General features: G+C 54.3%; 1 protein-coding gene across 3 annotated transcripts in view; it reads left to right on the plus strand.

Moving 5' to 3' along the window:
• Positions 1-121: 121 nt before the first annotated feature.
• The window catches only part of Gse1 (genetic suppressor element 1, coiled-coil protein), a 352,883-nt gene continuing 330,539 nt past the window's right edge, over positions 122-22,465 (plus strand). For all 3 annotated transcript variants that reach the window (XM_006531145.4, XM_006531146.4, XM_006531147.4), the window contains exon 1: positions 122-2,339. In XM_006531145.4, coding sequence (XP_006531208.3) covers positions 393-2,339 — 1,947 coding nt within the window. In that variant the 5' untranslated portion in view covers positions 122-392. The remainder of the gene's footprint in view (positions 2,340-22,465) is intronic.

A 22,465-nucleotide genomic window follows, 5' to 3' on the forward strand; every position in this document is an offset into this window, starting at 1 on the left:
AGCAGGGCGGCGCGAGGGAAGGCTTCTCCGCCTCCGCCTCCCTCCCGCGCCCTCCGCCCCGCGCCGCCCCGCCTCCCTCCTCCCCAATTAAATGACCCGACGCTCGGGCCGGCGCCGGAGCTCGCACATGCGGCCGCCGCAGCCGCCCGGGGCCCGTCGCCACCGTCGCCACCGCCGCGTTCCGGGCGCGCTCTCCGGCGCCGCCTGGGCCCGCGCCGCCACCCGCCGGGACTCGGCAGCCCCGGGCACCGCCGCGGAGACCCTCGGTGCGCCCCGGGCCGCGTGCGCGCCGCCGCGCGCCAAACTTTGCGAGTTGGGCGCGGGGCCTCGGTGCGCGCGGCCCGAGCAGCGGCAGCCGCGGGGCGCGCGGAGGCGGACGCGGCGGCCGGGCCATGAGCGGCCGGGCGGCGCCGCTCTCCCGTAAGCAGCGGCTCATGGCAGCGGCGGGCGCGGCCCTGTCGTGCTTCATCTGCGGCGGCGGCATCGCGCGCGGCAAGGAGCTGAAGCTGCCGGTGAGGCCGGCGGGCCCCGCGCAGCCCTTCTTCCCGTTCCTGCAGCAGCAGGAGCCGGCGCCCGGCGCGCGCGGGCTGAGCGCGACCGATGGCTGCGTGCTGGTGTGCGCCGTGTGCCGCTGCTTCCTGGCCGAGCAGTGGGCCGCCTTCGAGCGCGCGCGCACGCCCGTGGACAAGCGCGTGTACTGGCTCAAGAGGCCGCATCAGTGCGACGCGAGCGCGGCTGGCCGGCGCGGGGCCCGCGAGTGGAACACCGAGGACGCGCGCGACTCGGAGCTGTCGGAGCTGTCGGACGCCGACGCGCTGCCCGAACCGGAGCCCGAGCCCGAGCCCGAGCCCGAGCCGGAGCCGGAGCCTGAGCCCGAGGATGCGCACGACTCCAGCAAGTCCGGAGCCCGGCGCCGGCGCACGGGGCCAGGGGCGCACTGGGCTCCGGAGCCGCGAGCCAGCGTGCTGAGGGGCATCCAGGAACCCTGGCCCGGCCCCGCTGCGCCCGACGGCACGGACGGCGCCGCCTCCAGCCGGCCCGCGGCGCCCCCAGAGCGCAGTAGCACCCCCGAGGGCAACGACGTCGCCGGGAGCCTCGGGGACGAAGGGCTGGAGCGGCCTCCCCGGATACCCGCGGACAGCCAGGCCCGCTGTTGCTACGTCTGTGGCTCGGCGCTGTCACCGGCCTCGCAGCAGCAGATCCACGTGCAGAAGCAGGAGACTCCCGCCCAGGCGCCCTTCTTCCCCTTCCTGTGGCTACATAGCCCCCCGCCCGGCGCCCAGCCCATCACTGAGGCGGGCAGCACCCTCGTGTGTCCCTGCTGCTTCTCGTCCCTCACACACCAGTGGCAGAGCTTTGAGCTAGCCAACGTGCCGGTCTTGCAGCGGCTCTACGTGGTGCCCCTGAACAGCCACGCCCCCGGCATGGCCTCCAAGGCCCGGAGACTCCCTAGGGAAGAGGTTCCCGCCCCCACCGCGGGGCTACTGCGGGAAGCCTGCTACCTCTGTGGGGAGGACTGTACACGGGATGCCCGGGCTGTGCCCTCCCGCCTTGTCAACGGCAACTCTGGGGGCTCCATGCACTTCCCCTTCCTTAGCCTCCTGCCCTGCCCACCCAACGCTCGGCCCCCCAACAAGCGCTGCGAGGTTCGCAGCTGCCCCAAGTGCTTCAGCGTCTTGGAGGACGTCTGGGCCCTGTACCGGGCATCGCACAACCGTGAGCTCATCAGCTCTGTGCAAGGCTTCCTGGGCAGGTACCACCAAGCCTTCTCTGCCTCGGACCCTACCCTGAGCGAACTGCCCGCTTCTGCGCAGGGAGGCCCGCCTGCGGTCTGCTACATCTGCGGGGCTGAGCTGGGGCCGGGCAAGGAGTTCCAACTCAGCATGAACCCCGCCAGCCACCTGGGCGAGAAGGAACCCTTTTTTCCCTTCCTCACCGTCTATCCGCCCGCCCCACGGGCCAGGCCTGCAGACTCCACGGGCCTGGTGGCAACCTGTGTGCTCTGCTATCATGACCTGCTGGGTCAGTGGCTGCAGCACGAAGCCAGAGCCGCTCACCAGCCGGTCAGCGCCTGGTCGAGGCAGTACCAAGTGGACACATTCGTGTGCTTCTTCTGTCAGCAAGAGAAGAAACGGTGTCTGGGGCTGAAGTCAGTGAGAGTGGCCAGGCTCCCCTTGTTCCTGTATACCCTGAGAGCCAGCCACAGCCTGTTGGTGGATGATGGCCGGCAGCTGATCATCGGTGCCTGTGTGGAATGCGGGACCCTGGTTTGTGCAGGCCAAGGGGTTGCCAGCCAGGGACCCATTGGCTGGAGCTCCCCAACGGCAGGAGTAACAAAGGTAAGTAGTGGCTTTCATCTCCTGGAGCATCAGTGTTGTCAAAAGAGAGATGTCTTCTGTTCCTCGGTGGTGGTATTGGTTCAGCATGGTCTGTCCCAGCAGGAGGCGTTTTCTTTGGTTTGTGAGCTTGGCTGACCTTGGAGGCATGGGGCAGGAGGTTGGAGGATCTGGGGGCAGGAGTGGTTGAATAGCTGCTGTTGGAATCAGCAGGCATGGGGCTGACACTGGGCGTGTTTGCTGCCCATCTATCAAATGGAGGAAGTTCAGGGCAAGGCTGTCGGATGCCCGATAACATTGGTAATTAGTGCAGCCACACAGGTCACCCGGAGGTCCCCGTCGCGAGTTCCTCTCACTAGCTCCTGGCCGCCTCCTCCTCCTTCCCAAGATTCTCACCCAAGTGCCTTTCGTTTGAGTCTTCCCGGTGGCTTTATGAAGCAGATGGCCACAGATTCCAGACGCGTAGGCATGGGACACAGGCGCATGGGACTCGGGACAGTGGCCTAGACAACCTTTGCAGTGGAAAGGGTCTCTTCTTTGCGAGTCAGCTGCTTGGAGTTGGGCAGAGGCCTGAGGCCTGTTCTCAAGATGCAGCTGTCTGCCTGGTAGGAGGTAGTCTAGACCCTGGGACATTGGGACCCAGCTTTGTAAGAACCAGGGTAGGAGCTGGCCAGGTGGCCCTGGGGAAGGGGAGTGACAGGCAGGCATCTGGTTTGTACTCACTGTTCTGCCCTTGGGCTGGGATCCTAATTCCTCCCAGACTGTCCTGTCCTGTCCTGTACTGGGCAGAGGCCTATGTGGTAGTGATAGGCCAGGGTCTTGCAGACAGAGACACAAAGGTGGATAGGTGGGACCCGCTCAGGAATGGTGGTTTGTGTGTAGTGTCTATCTAGGTCTTGCAATTTTGCACACTCACATGTGTGTGTGTACATGCACACATGTGTGATGCCTGAGCACAGGAAGGCTAACTTATGAAGCAGCCTCTGATGTGCCTGGGTACCCTTCTCCTGGCTCACAGTCCCCCTGCCTCACATACTGCCCTTATCCTTCGTCCCTAGAGTTGGCTTTGGACTGGAGGTACCTTTAAGGTTTTGAAGGCAACCCCCAACACCCCTCCCCCTATAAGCAGAGATTCACCTGCTTTTGGCGTGGGACACCCAGCCTTCCCTTAGCCACAGGTGTGTGGCAGTCTATGCTGAGGTTGTTGCTGGGTCTTGGAAGGGACAGCTCTGCAAGGCCTGAAGTGTGTCAGAAGAGCTTGGCTCTGGGGCAAGCCAGGCCTGGTCCCTGCCTGCCACTGCTGTCGTCTTCACAGCAGAGCTGTCTGCCAACAAGTTCTTATCCTGGCTGGGCTCAGTTCTCTTGGCTGAGAAGTAGGACTACAGGCCACATGGTTTGTAGGGACATTCTGATAATTAAGTGAATCAGGGGACATTTGAATGTCCCTGGCCAAGCTCACTGCATTGAAGCTGCTCCCGATGCCCCTCCGTCAGGGCAGAAGGCACATCATGTAAGGCTACAGCCCCTGGGGCCAGGTGCATGCTGGAGGTATGCTACAGCGCTGTGTGGGTGGTGGATGCTCCCTGGGGGCGTGGAGTTTTCACAGCAGAGTGTCTACCTTGTGCCAATTTGACCTCAGTAATCAAAAGAAGCTCAGGTCCCAGGCCAGCAGGGGTGGGAAGTGAGAGCCATCAGCGGGCCCCTTCCCCCACTCCTGTGTTCACCCACGGGGCTGAGCTGAGCATTCAACCAATTTCTGTCCTGTCCTTGGCCCTCACCTGTCCTGTGGACCTTCTTACTCCCACACTGAGACTCGGGTAAATCCCCAGACTTCTGCCTCTCTCCCAGCCAGCAGCAGGTGGCTAAGGGTTCCAGTCTGGAGTTCAGGGCATCCTCTGCCCCTTTGGGCTCAGCTCCAGCCGTTGGTTTGCCTGAGTCTCATTGGAACCTGGTTAAGTAGCAGAAAAGTACAGAGAATCCCTGCAGCCCTGGGGATGGGAAGAGCAGACAGAAAGTACCAGATCTGGGAGCCTTTGTAGGGAGGAAGATCTTGGTCTCTGTGCTGGAGGACAGCTTGAATGGAGGTATGGTTGGGAGAGGGATGTGTCTGCAGCCCTCAGAGATGATAAGACCAGGGCAGGCCTGTGCTGCAGTCGGGGGTGGCAGGCATGTCTCAGACTCCACTATGGCCGTGTAGGGAAGAAGAAGATCATTCAGCTCCCAGGGTCCAGGGATGCCGGGACGGAGCCCTCTGCCCTCTGCCCTTCCTCTGGGCTCCCGTTCTTCCCATTTATCCCACAAATATTTATAGAGAGCCTGCTCCGAGGCAGGCACTGTTCCAGATGCTGGGATCCGGTGGCAGGCACAGCCTGCAGCATCCCTGGGGAGGGACAGGCACAGAAGGTCCAAAGGGCTGTTTCCCGCAGCACCGGGAGCCGCGAGGCCGTCAGCCAGCCTGGGTGCAGTGCAGAGACATGTGGGAGCTGTGCAGAGGGCCAGGCTCCTGGGTTGTCAGGAGCGGAGACGTAGGTAGGCACAGCCTCTCCCTTGTCCCCAGGCCGGCTCCCCTCCCTCTCCCTCCCCTTAGCCCCTGAGCTTTTCTTTCAGATGCTGGCTGTCTGAGGGCTTAGCTGGGAAGCAGAAGGGCCTTGCAAGGGCTAAGAGGGGATGCTTGGTGGGAGACATGTCATATTGTAGAAACTCCTGGAATTTTGGAACCCTGGTAGGTGCTCCCTTGAGTGAATCAACTGGAAAACCTCTGAAAAAGGACTTGTGTAAGGAGACAGAGGAAAGGAAGGGAGGGAGATGGTACCGAACATCCTCCAGCTGGGATGCTGGCAGAGGACCTGAAGGCCATGCCACCCCGGTTGCCGCAAAGCTTAGGTAGTGGCTAGGTTGGACCAGAGAGGGCTGCAGTTTGCCCTTTCCCAAACTGACATCCCTACTTGCATCCCATGGGAACTGTGGAGAGACTCCAGGTTTGCCTTCCGATGGACCTGGCCTGAATCTTTGCAGAGCAGACTGTGTGACCTTGGGTCTGACCCTTGACCTCCCCAAGCCTTGATTCCCACAGCTGAGTGATGGTGCTGCCTTTCGATGGCTGACTGGGACTGTGGCTGCCCCTTCTGGGCATGCCTTGTTGCTTGCTGTCTGTCGCTGTGAACGCTGCCTCTGCCTCCATTCAGTCCTGTCAGAGCAGGTGGTAGGGTGGCCAGGTTGAGAGTTTGGGGACAGTCTCATCAGGAGCCGACTCTTAGGCTGCTACCACTGCTACGATCCCTGTATCCATGGTTACCATATCTTTTAAATATTCCTGTGGAGGGTATACACCCCCCTCCCCTCCATACTGTCCTGGGTGAGAAGGGAGCCCAGAGAGGTTAAGTAACTCACCATGGTCACTCAGCCAGTTCCTGCAGGGTAAGCATTGGGCCTGCACTTCTGCTTGCTTCGGAGTCTGTCCCACTTTCTAACCTGTCCTGCCCTCTGTCCCCTCTGTCCTCCAGCTCTAAAGGAGGCCATTCCTGGAGGGTCCATTGTGTATGCTTACCATCTGACCCCATCCAGTCATTTGCACTTCTCAGGGACAGAGACCCAGGAAGCCTCCTTGAAGGAGATCCTGCTATCTCTGTCGCCCCCTCCCCTCCTTTTTTTTTTCCTCCGTGGCCGATAAAGGAGTTAGCCTCTCCCCACCCCACACGGCCAGATGTTGCCTTTGGCTGCCTCTCATCTTCCGCTCCAGTCTGTGGAAAGGTGGCACCCCTGAGACCGCCCTGTCCTCTCCCAGGGACCGGGGCGACACTGACTAGTGGAGCCTGCAGTTTGGTACCTGCTGTACTTCAGCCTGTTGCCAAGTGTCATGTGGCTGAGCACCCAAGCCTAGTTAACCACTGTGCTTCCCATCTGGGCACATTGCAGGTCTACAGAGCTCTCTGTCGGGGTAGCTGCACATCTGTCCCCCGCTTCTTGGCACGCCGCCATCACCAGCTTCCCGCTCTGCAGGGAGGCTCTGGCCACCACCGTTTGCCTCGGGCCCTCAGGATACCAGCTTAGGATCTTTCTTGAAGGCGCCAGACAGCGCTGGCACCTTCTTTCTGGAAGCAGCTGGGCAGCTGGGCTGTGGGCCTCTCTGAACCCTCTCCCATCCCTGCCGCAAGGGGATGGCTGTGTTTCCTTGCCGGTGTGGGAGCCTTCTGCTCAGAAGAATAAATTTTCCAGATGCCTTGTGCTAAACCTGGAGGAGATCGGAGCCTACTGGGAAAGAGGAAGCGAAGACACAAGGTCTTAAAAACCAGAGCCTTCCCTGGAAGCAGGGTGGAGAAGGGGGCAAGGCTGCAGGCCAGACGAGTTTGCTAGGCTGCAGGCCTCATGTCTGCCCAGCTCTCTTGGGACCTTGCCCTGGCAAGGTTCGAGCTGCTGGGAGAGTCTCTGGCAGACCTCTTGGTGGTAACTCGGGTCACGTCTTCAAGGCTGTGGTGGAGTCAGCATCCTGAGAGTTCAGTTCCTTTGCCCCTCATATCTGTGTTCTGGTCAGACGGTGGAGAAGCACATGGTCACTCAGCCAGTTCCTTCAGGGTATGCATTGGGCCTGCACTTCTGCTTCAGAGTCTGTCCCACTTTCTAACCTGTCCTGCCCTCTGTCCCCTCTGTCCTCCAGCTCTAAAGGAGGCCATTCCTGGAGGGTCCATTGTGTATGCTTACCATCTGACCCCATCCAGTCATTTGCACTTCTCAGGGACAGAGACCCTCTGGCCTTGGCTTTCTGTTTCTCGTGTCACCTGTGTAGGACACACATGGGGGAGTGTGGAAGGAGCCTCTTTGCTCTGCCATGTGACTCAGTTTCCCCATCTGTCACAGCAGCAGGACTGGTCTCCAGGGCAGGCTTGTGTTAAGCCTGCAGCTTGTGGTATGTGGGCACCCTGCTGTGGGGTTAGGAATGGGAGCCTGCCCTCTCAAGGCAGGGTTGGCAATTCATTCATTGTTCAGGGCCACCGAGGTGGCTCAGTGGGCAAAGGTATTTGCTGTGCAAGCCAAAGTATCTGAGTTCAAATCCCAGAAGCCCAGAACTGGAGTGCATGTAAAGATGGGAGAGAGTTCGTTCCTCCCACAAAGTTGTCCTCTGGGCTCCCACATGTGTGTGATAGCATCTAGAAGCTCCTCCCCCGCCCAAGCATATGCATGAAAAAAATAAGTAAATTGATTTAAATCTGTCAATACAGGGGCTGGAGAGATGGCCCAACCATTTAGAGCACTGGCTGCTTTACCAGAGGACCAGGGTTCAATTCCCAGCACCCATATGTCAGCTCACAATGCTCTGTAACTCCAGTTGCAAGATCTGACGCCCTCTTCTGGTCTCCATGGGTACCATGCACACACATGTTCATAGACGAACATATAGGTAAAACATATATAAAACAAAAAATAAAAGAAGTATTCTGCACACACATATGTGCTTGAACGTGCGCGCGCGCGCACACATACACACACACACACACACACACACACAACACACTTACTCTCTATCCTGTACAGTGTTGCACCCCAGGACACCATGAGTTCTGTCTCTTGAGGATGACTTAGTCAAGTTAGAATAGCTTGTACTGTGAGGACCCACAGGCCACAACATGTGTACACTTTGCTGGCGGCTTCTATGTAATACCAGCTGAGGAATTATGTGACAGTGCTGTGCTGGGGACCCAGCTGATGTTCCCTTCTCTTCCTTCTCAGCTCCTAGGTCCCCAGCCTCACATAGATTCCACCCTCCAAAATATAAACCCCGGGAACCCTGGGATCTCAATCCAGAATTTGCAGTGCCTGCAGGCAGGGTGCCTGTCCACCTGTCCTCAGTTTCCCCCATCTGTAAAATGGGCACATCAGACAATGAATGTAGAGAAGGTTTCATCTTCTAAAACCAGTACCCTAGTAAGTGCCACTTACCAAAGACTTGTTTCTTCCGTGAGAACTTTCTGCCTGCCTATCATGTTCTAGGTGACATGGGTTGGGAATGGCGCAGTTGGAGAATGGACCATGGGTCAGGCGGCCCCTGACCTTCCCTGATGTTCTCTCTGTATTCATATCTGGGCTCATCTTGCCATGCGCTAATGTCACAGTGACTCTGTTCGCCCCTCCCCCGCTGCCCATCCGTCGTCCTCTGGCCTAGGCAAGGATGTTGTGGGCGGCAGGTGTCCTGTGGCAGTGGGGTCTTGCCACTTAGCAGGTTGGAGGCCCAGGCTGAGGAGCCTAAGACAGTTTAGGGCCAAGGAACTAACAGGGCAGGCAGGGCTGGGATAGGATCATCAGTGAGTCTGTCCTGTGCCTTGGGGACAGGTGTCACTTACATGGGATAGACAGAAGCTGGGGGCCTGGCTTTCGTCCTCTCAGCCTAGATTTAGGAGCACCTATAGGCAGCTATTGTCTGCCAGCTTCTACGCCAGCGGTTCTCAACCTGTGGGTTGACTGAACCTTTCACAGGGGTCAGATATCAGATATCTGGCATCTCAGATGTGTACATTAGAATTCATGACAGTAGCAAATTTATAGTTATGAAGTAGCCATGGGGGTTATCGCAACATGAGGAACTGCATTAAGGGTTGAAAACCGCTGGTCTAGACAGAACAGCAGAGGGTCAGCATGCTGACCCCATACGGTGAGCTTTCTAAACCCACCAGACCCTCAGCTCATTAGCTTCCTGCCCTCTGTGGGGGACAGAGGGGACTGTACTCTTCAGACTTCCAACGTGACAGGACTTGGGCCAAGGACTCAGGGATCTTGGCTCCCATCCTAGCATGGAGCCCAGAGAGCCACAGAGACCCAATGGCAACCCCTGGGCAGCTTGAGGCTTGCCCCACTGCCCCCCTAACCCAGGGTATCTTGTGGGTCATGTTTGATTGGTAAAGGCTCCTATGTGGAGTCTCCTTGCCACGGGTCCCTTCCAAGAGAGTCTGTGTCATTGATGCTGTTTTCTCCCTCAGCTGATCCCGTGACATCTAGGGGTTCTGTGAACAGCAGGGCCTAGACCCGTCAGATCAAATCTGCACAGCTGCATGCGGCTCCAGACCCAAGGCGCCAGGGCAGAACTTGTTTCTGTGCTAGTCTGAGCCCTGGATGTGGCCAGCGGGTACCTGTCTGTCAGAGGCCAGCAATCTTACATTGTACCCTTGGGCATCTGGGCTCCCCTGATGCCTCGTCAACTGGAAACAGAGTCAACTGTCCCATCCCTGTGTGAGCAGAGAGTACCCTGATGTCTTTCTAGTCACATGGGGGGCTGGCAGTGGTGGGGACTCTGACATCTTCCTCTTTTTTTTTCTTTTTTGGACAAGGTTTTTCTGTGCACCTCTGGCTTTCCTAGAACTCACTCTGTAGACCAGGCTGGCCTTGAACTCGGAGATCCACCTGCCTCTGCCTCCTGAGTGCTGGGATTAAAGGCGTGCACCACCACCGCCCAGTTCCATGCTCCCTTCTTTACTTGGCCCTTGAGTCCACCCTTCCTTTTCCTGGTTACGAATGTTAGGGACAGGAGTGGCTCTTGTTGGTGGGCTCTGGGGGAGTGGTTCCCAGTTCCTTCATCATAGCTGTCTGGGCCACACTGGCCACTTACAGTCATTGGGTAGATGGATGGAGTCTCGGTGCTAGGAGGCTTGCCCTAGTATGAGTCAGCTGGGGTGGGTCTCGGCAGCGAGTGTCAGCTTCACACTGTCTGATAAATCAGAGCTAGAAGCTCTGGCGCCCAGGCGGGGACTTCATGCACACTGGGTGTCCTTAGTGAAGCTACAGAAGTGTTCCCGATGATGACCCCAGTGTCGGGGAAGTGACAGGCCCGTGTCAGGGACAAGCGTCTTGGGTGGGACTTTTAGATAAACTTATGAGGACGTTGGTCCGTTTCTTTCCACTGTCCCCTTCGGAATGACTTTGTGGTATCGGGGCCATCGGGGTTAGACCACTCTGATGGTGATGCAGACTCTGCCAGGCCAGACCTTTGGGAAGCAACTGTCACCTGCAGCTCTGCTAGGTGGCAGGGAGTGGCCCAGCTGCCAGGCTGGCTCTGTGGGTCTGCAAGTACCTGGGGCTCTGAGCCCCAAGGGACATGACTGATCCCTCGTGATTCAGGCTGCCCTGCAACGGGCCCTTAACCAGGACAGCAGAATGCAGCATCAGCAGCAGCAGGCAGCTTATGGCCAGGGTTGGCTGACAGAGGGTAGGAGCAGAAGTAATGGCTCCCACAGCCGCTCCCATCCCTTGATGGAGGTGGCTGTAGGCTGGACCCAGAACCCTAGATAATCAGTGTGTAAAGAGGGGGGAATGTCCCCACATGTCCCTCTCATCTCCCAGTTACCCAGCTTCATTATCACCTGTCTTTATTTGGCCTTTGTGACCCAGAGGGGAAACTGAGGCTGCAGGAGATGTGGTGCCAGTTGCTATATTCAGCTTGGGGCTGACACTCCATCCCCTGCTGTGTTCTTTGGCTTCTCACTCCAGCACCAGGGTAATCACAGGGCCCACCTCCCATAGCCGAGACATAAAGCAGGTGACATTGCTGGCAAAGGCAGGAGTCAGCCAGGACAGAAGACAGCCATACGAGGCAGGGACGGGAGATCCAAGACCCCGTTCTCAAGGAGCTGGAGGCACTTGGCTGCAGCCAGAGCACCTAGGACCAGAGCCTCCCTTGTCCCATCTCTGGGCTTTGGTACCTAGCTATGAGATGAAGGAACACTCAGGTACATAGTCTTTGCATGAAAACTGCCACCCAGAAAAGCTCCTGATGATGTATAGTAGTCAGTATCCAAATATACGCCTGCCTGCCTGCCTGCCTGCTGCCTGCCGTCTGTGTAGGACTTTGGACAGTGAGTGTAGCCCAAGGCTCTATTAGCTTCCTTTACTGTCTTAGTTAAGGTTCTTATCGCTGCGATAAAACACCATCACCAAAAGCAACTTGGGAGGAAAAAGGATTGATTTATCTGGCTCACACTTGTGCATCACAGTCCATCATTGAAGGAAGTCTTCAAACAGGGCAGGATCCTGGAGGCAGGAGCTGATGCAGAGGCCGCCGAGGGTGCTGCTTCCTGGCTTACTCCACATGGCTTGCTCAGCCTACTTTTTTATAGAACACAGGACCACAAACCTAGGGATGACTCCACCCACAGTGGGCTGGGCCCTCCCCCATCCATCACTAATTATAAAAAAATGCCCTACAGGATCACCTACAGCTTGATCTTCTAGAGGTAGTTTCTTTTCTTTCTTTCGGTGTTTGTTTGTTTGAGACAGGGTTTCTCTGTGTAGCCTTAGCTGTCCTGGAACTCACTTTGTAGACAAGGCTGTCCTCGAACTCATAGAGATCCACCTGCCTCTGCCTCTTATATGCTAGCACTAGGGACCAAAGGTGTGCACCACCACGCCCAGCTTAGAAGCAGTTTCTTAATTGAAGCTCCCTTCTTTCCAGTGATCCTAACTTGTGTCCAGTTGGCATAAAACTAGCCAGTACACTGAATCCCTCCTGTTCTCGGACCCCCTTGTAGTTAGAAGCTGTCACCTAGAAGCACAGGCTCGGTATCTTGCTGTGATCCAGAGGAGCCAGGAGGAGACATGGGACGCAGGACACTTTGAGGTCAAGAATTGGGAGTTCAGATGACAGTGGGGTTTGCACGATGACCTTCCCACACAGAAGGAACAGGAAGGGGGATAAAAAGAATCCAGTTTGGGTTGGAGAGATGGTTCAGTGCTTCAAGAGCACGTGCTGCTCTTTTTAGAGGATGGAGATCGGATCCCAGCATCTGCACCGGGGGCTCACGACCACCTGCAACTCCAATTCCAGGGGATCTGATGTTCTCTCAACCTGTGCAGGTTTCTTGCTTTTTCTTTTTCTTTCTTTGTTTTCTCTTTTGTGCTTTTGAGATAGTTTCCCTCAGTGGTCCAGGTTGGGCTTGGAACTCACGGAAATCCTTCTGCCTTGGTAGCTCCAGTGTTGGGATTAAAGGTGGGGAGCCACTGCGCTGACTTCTGGTTCCTTGAGGTCTGGCTGTTTCTACCTTCTTGTCACATCTCATCAGTGGCTCTCTCTTTTGCCTCTTTTCCTGCTCCTGGAGTCTCTGTTAACCCCACCAACCCCTGCCTGCTGATACCCTCTCCTTGCTGGCTAACCAGCTTGGCCAGAGGCACCTCTTTCTTCCTTCCTTTTTTTTTTTTTTTTTTTTTTTTTGTTTCTTTTTTGGTTTTTCAAGACAGGGTTTCTCTGTACAGCCCCAGCTGTCCTGGAACTCACTCTGTTGACCAGGTTGGCCTCGAACTCAGAAATCCGCCTGCCTCTGCCTTCCAAGTGCTGAGATTAAAGGCATGGACCATCACTGCCTGGCTTCAGAGGCACCGTTTCCATGTTTGCCGGTCACTTACCACATGACAGGCAGGGTGTCACAGCTCTTGGCCTGTGCGTGTCAGCCTGTTTGGCCAGCCATGTAGAAGTTTCAACTCCAGCTGAAGTGGAGTTACCAAAGCCACCCTTCCGACCTCTTAGCCAGGGAATGGCGTTCCTGAAAAGCGCTGCCGTTGGCAAAACCGCAATTAGCAAGATCAAAGTCTCAGAGAGAATAGGAGGGTAGGGGAAAAAAAAACTATAAAAATGGCATAAAGTGTGTCTTTAAAAGACAGAGCAAACAGAAGTTCTTCAAGGCACAACTGCCAAAACCTGCTTGCCCAGGCTTATGTGGAAGAATTCTCTTCAGCCAGAGTCTACCAGTTCCTGCTTCCCAGGTGGGGAAGTTGTGGCTGTCTTCACGTGGAAGGGAGGAGCCTCCTGCCTGTCTTCTTGGGTCAGCTTTGGTCTTTTCTGATTTTTGGAATGTGTCCCCTGGGTCTGCCTGGTGGTCTGGTTTAGTGTAGCTCCGTCTGTCCTCCCGGCAAGCTCCTAGGTCTGTCAGTTCTGTGGTGATGGCTCCTGTCTCGTTCCAGCCTTGGTGAACACTGCCTTTGCACAACACATGAGCAAAAAGAATGTGTGAGTCTCCACTCACGGATGGGCAGGTAAATAAAGTGTGATCTCAACCTCTGAGCCCGGCCACCTTTTTTCTTTTCCTTCTGAGACATAGTCCGCACTGTGTATCCCTGACTGACTGGAATTTACTGTGTTGTCCAGGCTGGCCTGGAGTTCCCTAACGGTGTCCCAGGTGCTGGGATGATAGTCTATGCAGTGTATGCTGCTACATGCTGCTACATGCTGCTACATGCTGCTACATGCTGGATACAAGCTCTCACTGACCATGTAGCTCATCAGCTGACTGCAGGTTTGGCTGGGCAGTTAGCTCATGGATCCTCCTGTCTCTTCCTCCTAGTTAGCCTGCCATGTCTGGCTTCTCTGTGGGTTCTGGGAGAGCCTTGAGTCTGACAAGTGTTTTTTCTTTCTTTCTTTTTCTTTTCTTTTCTTTCTTTCTTTCTTTTTTTTTTTTAGACAGGGTTTCTCTGTGTAGCCTTGGCTGTCCTGGAACTCACTCTGTAGACCAGGCTGGCCTTGGACTCAGAAATCCGCTTGCCTCTGCCTCCCGAGTGCTGGGATTAAAGGCGTGCACCACCAACTCCCAGCTCTTGTTTTTCTTTTTTGAGACAAGGTTTGGAGTGGCTCAGTCTAGCTGGATTCCAATTCAGTCTATATTGGGAGCTAACCTAATCCTCCTGACCCCAGCTCCTGAGTGCTGGCTTATAAGCCTGCACCAGCCACCATGCCAGATAGATGAACTCGCTGCACACATATGTATGCTTGTATGCATGTATGTATGTATGTATGTATTTGTATATGCACACGCATGTCTGTGTGTACTGTAGTCTGCAGATGGAGGTCAGAAGGGACAGTTTCCAGGAGTTGGTTATCTTCTTCCACCAGGAGTTCTGGGGATTGAACTCAGGTCCTCCAGCTTGCTGGCTCTAGACTTACATCATTCCTGCCTCCCCAACTCCCTTTGGTTTTTCCAGACAGGGTTTCTCTGTGTAGCCTTGGGCTGTCCTGAAACTCTGTAGACCAAGCTGGTCTGGAACTCACAGAGATCCGGCCTGCCTCTGCCTCCCGAGTACTGGGATTAAAGGCTTGCGCTGCAACTGTTGGACTTCCCTTTTCTTCAAATGGATTTAGAAAGATGTCATTCAGGAGCACAGACTGTGAAGGTGCCGGCCTTCCTGCCAGGTGGCCTTCCTGCCTGGCGATGCGCTGTAATTTGAGGACTGTCTGCATCCTGTAAAGTTAGCTTTTTAATTTGTATACAAAGTATCCACTCTTTAAAGTGTGGCAGGGAGGGGTTCCCTCCCTTTCTACTAAGTATCTTTATCTTAGTCTGTGTCTCTGTCTCTGGGCTTTCCATCCATCCCAGGCTGGGGTCTCTTTGGGGTCATGGAAGTCGGGTGGTGGAGGAGTCTACTCCCACCCCACTCTACAGCTGCCAAGTCCCTGTGAGATCCTCTGGCCAGGGCTCTACCCCCAGAGCTGCACCCCAACCCCAGCCTTTCCCCCTCCTAGATCAGCCTGGAGCCCAGCCCCAGCCCTGGCCAGTTTCTTTAGGGAGGGTTTCATAATTATTTTAAAAAGTTATGGGGTTTGGAGTGTAGCTTGGTGGTCTGAGAAGTTTATTCTTTATTGGTTTTTTTTCTGGGATACAATTCACATAGAAAAGGGCCTCTAAAACTGTGGACTTCAGTGGTTTTTGGACACTCAGGGATTGCGCAACTGTCAGCACTGTTTATTTTAGGTCATTCTGCCCTCCCCCGAGGCCCTCAAAACACAGTGTGTGGCCTCTCCCTGTGGATTTTCTGGTTCTGAATAGTTCACACAGATGGGAATGGGTTCTACGGCTCTCGTTCCTTTTCATTACCAAATAATACTCCATCATACATAGACCACATTTTATTTATCTGCCCATCTATGAGTGGAGATTCTTTTTGTTTGTGTGTTTTAAATGATTTATTAATGTTTTACCATGTCTGAGTGTTTTCATGTATGTGCTCTCGGAGGCCAGAAGAAGGTGTTGGGTCCTCTGGAACTAGAGTCACAGATGGCTGTGAGCTGCCAGCTGCTGCTGGGAACTGAACCTGGGTCCTCTGCAAGAACCCTGGGTCTTCTTAGCCAGAAGTTCTTCCTAATAACTTCTGGCTGTTCTTAGGCGTTGAGCCATCTCTCCAGTTCTTATATGGTTATCTTCCCCCACCCTACCTTTCTCCTCCACAGACTCTCACTGTGTAGCCTATGATGGAGTTCACCTTACAGTGATCCTCCTGCCTCAGCCTCTAGAGTGCCGGGATTACAGGTGTGTGCCATTTCACCTAGCTTGGGTCTAGTCAACCCCCTCCAAAGCCACCTGCCCTCCTGATTTACTGGGACTGCTGTGCCAGACTGCTTTCCGGACGTTGCCCTGCCCCCTTTCTGCCAGCAGGTGTGAGAAACTGAGCAGCCACAGGTGGGAGGGCATGTCTCTTGGCATAGAGTAACATGCTGTGGTTGGCATGCCTGATGTTTTTTCTCATATTCAAGCTCGTGTGTCAACAGATGATTTGTGTGCACAAGTGTGTGTTTACACATGTTTGAGTGTGTGCAGAGGCCATAGGTCAATGTCCACTGCTGTCCTCCTCAGTCACCGGCCACCTTATTTTTCAGACAGTCTCTCATTGACCCTCTGAGACAGGCTCCCATGACTCACTGATTGAGCATCCCTGGCTGGCCAGGGAGGCCAAGGGGTCCTCTTGTCTTTGCCTCCCTCCCAACAACACTAGGTCAGGTGTACACTGCTGTGCCTGGCTTTCACATGGCCCCCACTGGGGATCTGAACTCGCGTCAGCACACTTATATAGCAAGCACTTTGTGGTCTGGTCCATCTCCCCAGCTCCCAATGAAAAATTGGAAACCTCTTCATTTTAATGGTGACAATCAAGCTCCCAGAGTTGGAGAGATGGCTCGGTGGTGGTTGGGAGTGCTGGCTGCCCTCTCTTCCTGAGGACTCTGGTTTGGTTCTCAGCAGCCGCACACAGAGCCACTTTCCAGCACCTGTGATTCTGTTTCCCAAGGACTCAGCGCCCTCTTCTGGCTTCCACGTGCACTGCACATTTATGGTGGACATACAAACGTGGAAGCAAAATACTCATGCACACAAAATAAAAGTAAGTCAATCAAGCCGGGCGTGGTGGCACATGCCTTTAATCCCAGCACTCGGGAGGCAGTGCGGATTTCTGAGTTCGAGGACAGCCAGGGCTATACAGAGAAACCCTGTCTTGAAAAACAACAAACAAACAAACAAACAAACAAACAAAAAAGTATGCCAATCAAACAAACAAAAGCACACCACAGCACTCCCTGGCTGAGGGGTGATGGGCAAACAGCCATCCCTCTTCGTGTCTTAGTTTCTTTTTTTTTTTTTTTTTTTTTTTTTTAGATTTATTTATTTATTTATTATATGTAAGTACACTGTAGCTGTCTTCAGATGCACCAGAAGAGGGCATCGGATCTCATTATGGGTGGTTGTGAGCCACCATGTGGTTGCTGGGATTTGAACTCCGGACCTTCGGAAGAGCAGTCGGGTGCTCTTACCCACTGAGCCATCTCACCAGCCCCGTGTCTTAGTTTCTACATCTGCAAACGCATCAGGAAGGGGCTGAGTTAGTTCACGATTAGACAGTGCACAGAGCGGTCTCTGGGATCAGGAAGCCCGGTGTCCAGTGTCTGGTTAGTAACTGGCTGTGCTATTCTATTGCTGTTGTAGGAATTTCAGAAAGGAACACAGTCACCATCGGGCCTGCACCATTTACACCCTCTTTGGTGTCCCTATGCTGAGAGGGAATTTTGGCTGCCGTTATCCTGAGCCCTGATCACTTAATGCCTGGTGACATAGATAGCTCCTGATGTCATGGGGACATGTTTCTTGTCTGTCTGTGAGATACTCATATGTGAGACATAGCTCAGTTCCTTATCCCAAGGCCAACATCTAGAGGTGCAGGTCATAGGGGTGTATGTTATCAGCAACACAGGAAACCTTTTTCTCAGGATGGGGTCCTTGCCTTTGACACAGACCTGAAGTGTACAGGCTCTGGGCAGATATAGAGTGGGACACGGCCACTGAGGACAGGACTATAGATATAGATGTATTTGTGCTAAAAACAGAGTCTAGGGAAAGAAAGGCAGTCAGGAAAAAACAAAACGATAACTGCAAAGAAAACTGTCCACAGCTATGTTTTGGCTTCCGTGTTTCCATACATGTGTGCACACACGTGAGAGTGGTACAGTGGGGTGATGCTGGGCATCATGTGCCCCAGTGCATTTGTCTCATGTCGCAGCGCCTTCAGAGGGGCCGAAGCTGTGGACTGTAGTGCATGATGCTTAGGTCCGAGCCTGAACCTTGCTCCCAGATCCCAGCGTTCTCTGTGGCCCTTCTGTTGGCACTTCTCTATGCTATAGTTTAGAGCAGAGATGATGGTAGTGCCCACATCCTGACATGGTTTGTAGGTCGGAAAGATAGAATCTAGCAGAGGAGTGACTGCTGAGTTATGTGCTTGCTCCCAGGTGCTCAGCTTTCACAGGGGCCCTGGATACCAGGCTGCTCATGATGACGTCACAGGAGCCCTGGATACCAGGCTGCTCATGATGACATCACAGGGGCCCTGGATACCAGACCGCCCATGATGATGTCTGGCTTCGCAGGTATGGATGGCTTTGCCAGAGCCTTCTCTCTGCTGTAGCTCTGACCAGCCAGCCACAGAGGCATACTGACTGGTCTCTGTTTCTCAAGCAGTGGAAGCTAGAGGAGGCGGCCAGTGGCTGTGGGGCTCAGCTCAGTGTCTGAGGCTCAGCCGAGCTTGAGGAGCCTTCTGGTCACAGTCTGCGCTTCAGATGAGCTAGGCTGTTCAGACCTCATCTGCAAAGGTAGAAGATCCCAGCACTCAGGAGACTGAGGCGGGAGAGTCCCGAGTTTGGGGCCAGCTTGGACAACAGAAAACTTGTCTCATAAAAATGTCCCCCAAGAGTAAGAGCTTAGTGTGTGCATGCGCACTGTAGTTCTTCCACCAGGCTCAGCTTAGTCCCGTTCATTCTACTCTGTGTAGGGGCATTTATCCTGGGGAAGGGGAGGTCTGCCTGCCTACTATAGAGGCCTGCTGGGTCCTGGCAAATACTCCATCTTCCAAAACTTTCCATCTAGCTTGGTGTAGAGTCATGTGAGCAAGGATACAGGAACGTTAGCAGTGGTGGTGTACACCTTTAGTCCTGGCACTGGGGAGGAAGAGCCAAGGGAGTCTCTAAGCTTGAGAGCCTGGTCTGGTCTATGGAGTGAGTTCCAGGACAGCCAGGGCTACACAGAGAAACTGGGACTTGGAAAGAAAGGAGAGACAGGAAGGGAGGGGGAAGATACAGGGAGATCTGTGACCCTGCCCCTCATTCTGTCACTGCTGTGCATTGCTGGGCCTTCAACACCAGTATAATCTGCAGGCGAAGATCAGAGGCCCCTACATGCAGTGATGTAAGATGTGTGGGGGCTGGAGAGATGATGGCTCAGTGGGTAAGAGCACTGAGTGGTCTTCCAGAGGTCCTGAGTTCAATTCACAGCAACCACTTTGGTGGCTCACATCCATCTGTAATGGGATCTGATGCCCTCTTCTAGTATGTCTGAAGACAGCTACAGTGTACTCATATACATAAAATAAAGTAATTTTAAAAAGTTTGTCTGTCTGTCTGCATGCATATCTATACATTTACCTGTCTCTGTGTGCTCATGTGTCTACATGTGTATGTATGCATTTGCGGGGTGGGTGTTTAGTTGTGAGTATGTAGGAGTCTGTGTTCTATCTCACATCACAAGGAAGAGCCCACTTACCAAGGGTATATGGCTGGCACCCAGGTCTGCCGGCCTCTGGCTGGTTCCGGACTTCTCAGGACATCAGTAGGCAGGCTGGCCCAGTGACATGTGGATACCACATGAGCCTCTGTGTGTATATTGATGGGAAGAACACATTGATGGAATTTCTGGCTTAGGCTACTGAGGTGTCAATTTTTAAAAAATACTTTATTTTGTCTTAATTATGCCTATATGCATATGTGTGTGGGTATGTGCATGTGAGTGCAGTACCCAGAGAGGCCAGAAGAGGGCGTCAGATACCGTGTGCTACCTAATACGGGTGCTGGGAGCCAAACTCAGGTTCTCTGTAAGAGTAATCAATCCTTGCTCTTAACTGCTGAGCCATCTCTCTAGTCCCCAATGGTTTGTTTTTACATGTTTGTTTATTCTCTGTATACAGAGGCCCTTGAGTTCCGTTCACTAGAGCAATAAAAAGCCACTGTGTTCGGAGCAGGTCTTAAGGTAGGAGTGGGCCTTAGAGGAAGCAATAGGCCAGTTGGCAGTGAAGGAGAGACGCAGACAGGCCAGACTCTTACAGGAGATGTGGCCTGGGCAAGGAGTGAGGGGTGGGAGGGGCCTCACAGATTCCCAGAGCAGCCAAGTCTCGTGTCTAAAGTCAAGCAGGCACCACATGGACTGGCGTGCTTCATGCTGTTTTTTTTTTTTTTTTTTTTTTTTGAACCAGCCCTTGGAGCATGTGATAGGAAGCCCCTTGCAGAAGCCAAGATCCTGAGGGTGCACAGTGTGAAGGGGCCTGGCGGTGGCAGCTACACAGCTCCCGGTGGCCAAGATGAACCTCATGAGCACTTGGAACTGGAGATCCAAACAGCTCCAGGGCTCAGCACCACCTCTCCCGTCGCCAGAGGGTTGACAGAAGAGAGGAAGCTGGCTTACATGTTACTAGTCTCTCTCTCTCTTGCTCAGTTTTAAACTTTAAGCAGCAAGGTTGCTGTGGGGTCTCACTATATAGATCCCAATGGCCTGAACTTGGCACGGTAGTCCAGGCTGACCTCGATGTGCCTCTGTGCCCAGCTGCCAGCTAGGTTGTTTGTTTGTTTGTCCTGAGGTCCCTTGCTCTGTCCCTTTAGACTCAATGGTTCAGCCTCAGATGACTCTGTCATGCCAATCCTGGGTACACAACCCTCCAGGGACCTGCTGTGTCTGGTGGCTGACAAAGTATAGCTTCTGGCAAAACACTCAAGCTGGGCATAGTGGTGCATGGCTTTAATCCCAGCACTCGGGAGGCAGAGGCAGGCTGATTTCTGAGTTCGAGGCCAGCCTGATCTACAGAGTGAGTTTCAGGACAGCCAGGGCTATACAGAGAAACCCTGTCTCGAAAAACAAAACCAAAACCAAAAAACAACTCAACACAGCAGGGAGACCTGGGGCCTCCGTCCTTCTGCCCTTCTGTCCATTCATCTGTCTGTCCCCCCACCCCAACCCCACGCCACCACCCTGGGGCAGGACAGGCTCTCTGCCAAGTGAATTTCAGAGATTTGGGAAGGAAGAGGAGGGGACTGTAGGAAGAATCTCCTGGGAGGGACGTCAGGGACTTGATGGCTCAGATCCATCACAGGAGCTCCTCAGGAGCCCGAGGCAGGAGGATTGTAAGTTCAAGGCTACCCTGGACTAGGTTGAGTTTGGAGTTAACCTGGTCTGTAGAGGGAATTCAAGATTAGCCTGAGCAAATTATAACATGGCACTCTTTTTTTTTAATATTTATTTATTTATGTATTTATTTACTATATGTAAGTACACTGTAGCTGTCTTCAGACACACCAAAAGAGGAAGGTTATGAGCCACCATGTAGTTGCTGGGATTTGAACTCGGGACCTTCAGAAGAGCAGTCAGTGCTCTTAACCTCTGAGCCATCTCTCCAGCCCAGAACATGACACTCTTAAAGGAAGAACAACTAAAGAAGGCTGGGGATGAAGCTTATCCACAGAGCCTCTTCCTGTGGATTGCCACCGAGGGGCTGGGGCGTGCTCAGTGGTAGAGCCCCTGCCTAGAATCCCCCAGCAAGGGGCTGGAATGTGGTTCGGCTACACCCAGGAGGCCCTGAGTTCTATCTCCAGTGTCATCAAGAAAAAGAGACAGAGTCGTATTCGGATGACCTCATCTCTGGCAGGGACAGCAGGCCCTCCACTCCCTGCAATGTCCATGTTAGTCTACATTTAGGGGACCCTGGAGAGGGGCCTGCTTGGATTTTGTAAACACTGGCGCCCCTGGAGGACCGGCAAGCAGGCCTGTGGCCCTGGGCTCACAGCTCCTGAGCTCCGTAGCCTGACTCACTGTGGTGAGTGCCCCAGACTTGTTTAAACTCCAGAGAGAAAAGGGAGCCGTGTGTCTTGGGGTGGCTGGCGCCTGTTTCCTTGTGCCCACAGGGAGCGTGGAGAGAGTTCTGGATTCCAGAAGAGACTTCTTGGAGCTGTTCCCTGGTGGGTGGACACAGCCTGTACTCCCCCAGCTGCTGATGGCCTGGCCTGGGTGAGCAGCAACCTCAAACAGACACCCACTAGGTACAGTGGTGGCGGCTCAGCTTGCTATATCTTGGGCTTGCAGAGGAGCCCCAGAGCCAGGGTTTAGATCATGTTTAGACGGGGCGGGGCCGCCAGGAATCTGTTCCTTTATTCAGGAGCTAAATGGATCTTTTATTAGGATCAGCAAAATCCATTTTTAACTGAATTTGAAGGTCAGCCTGGCTTAGGTTTCTCCTGACCATGCTGGGGCCCGTCTATTGTGTCACAGATCTTGGAAGTGGCTGTCCTGGGGACAAGTCCTGGGGAGGGATTCCTGGGGGGGGGGCAGTGGGGGGGAATGGGACACAAGCCCTGTTGCCTACCTTTGATTTTGTGGTAGTCTCTAAATTCTGTGTTTTCAGACAAACAGTTGGACATTTATTGAACACCTACTACATACAGGAGAGCAAGACCTGGGCCCAAAGAGCTCAGAGCCTAGTGGGAGACCCAGAGGGCTCCAGATAGTGGGGCTAGAATCGTGCTGGAGTCAGCCTATGGGGACTGCGGGGACTCAGGGAAGCCATATAATGCCTGGAGCCCCCCCTAGCTTTGGAATTTCTGATGACACCCCTCAATTTAGGCCTGAGATCCTAATTGAGGTAGCTCTTCAAATTGCACTTTGGGAGGTCGGTGATGGTAGCTGCGAGTGTCCCAGCCTTTCTGAGGCTCTATGTGAATGCCACACACCGGGCCATCAGGACTGGCCCCACTCTGGGTCCCTGGTCAGTTTCATCTTGGAACCGGATCCCTAATCTACTGGAATGTAGGG

This window comes from Mus musculus, chromosome 8 (genome assembly GCF_000001635.26).
Source record: "Mus musculus strain C57BL/6J chromosome 8, GRCm38.p6 C57BL/6J".
Classification (NCBI taxonomy): Eukaryota; Metazoa; Chordata; class Mammalia; order Rodentia; family Muridae; genus Mus; species Mus musculus.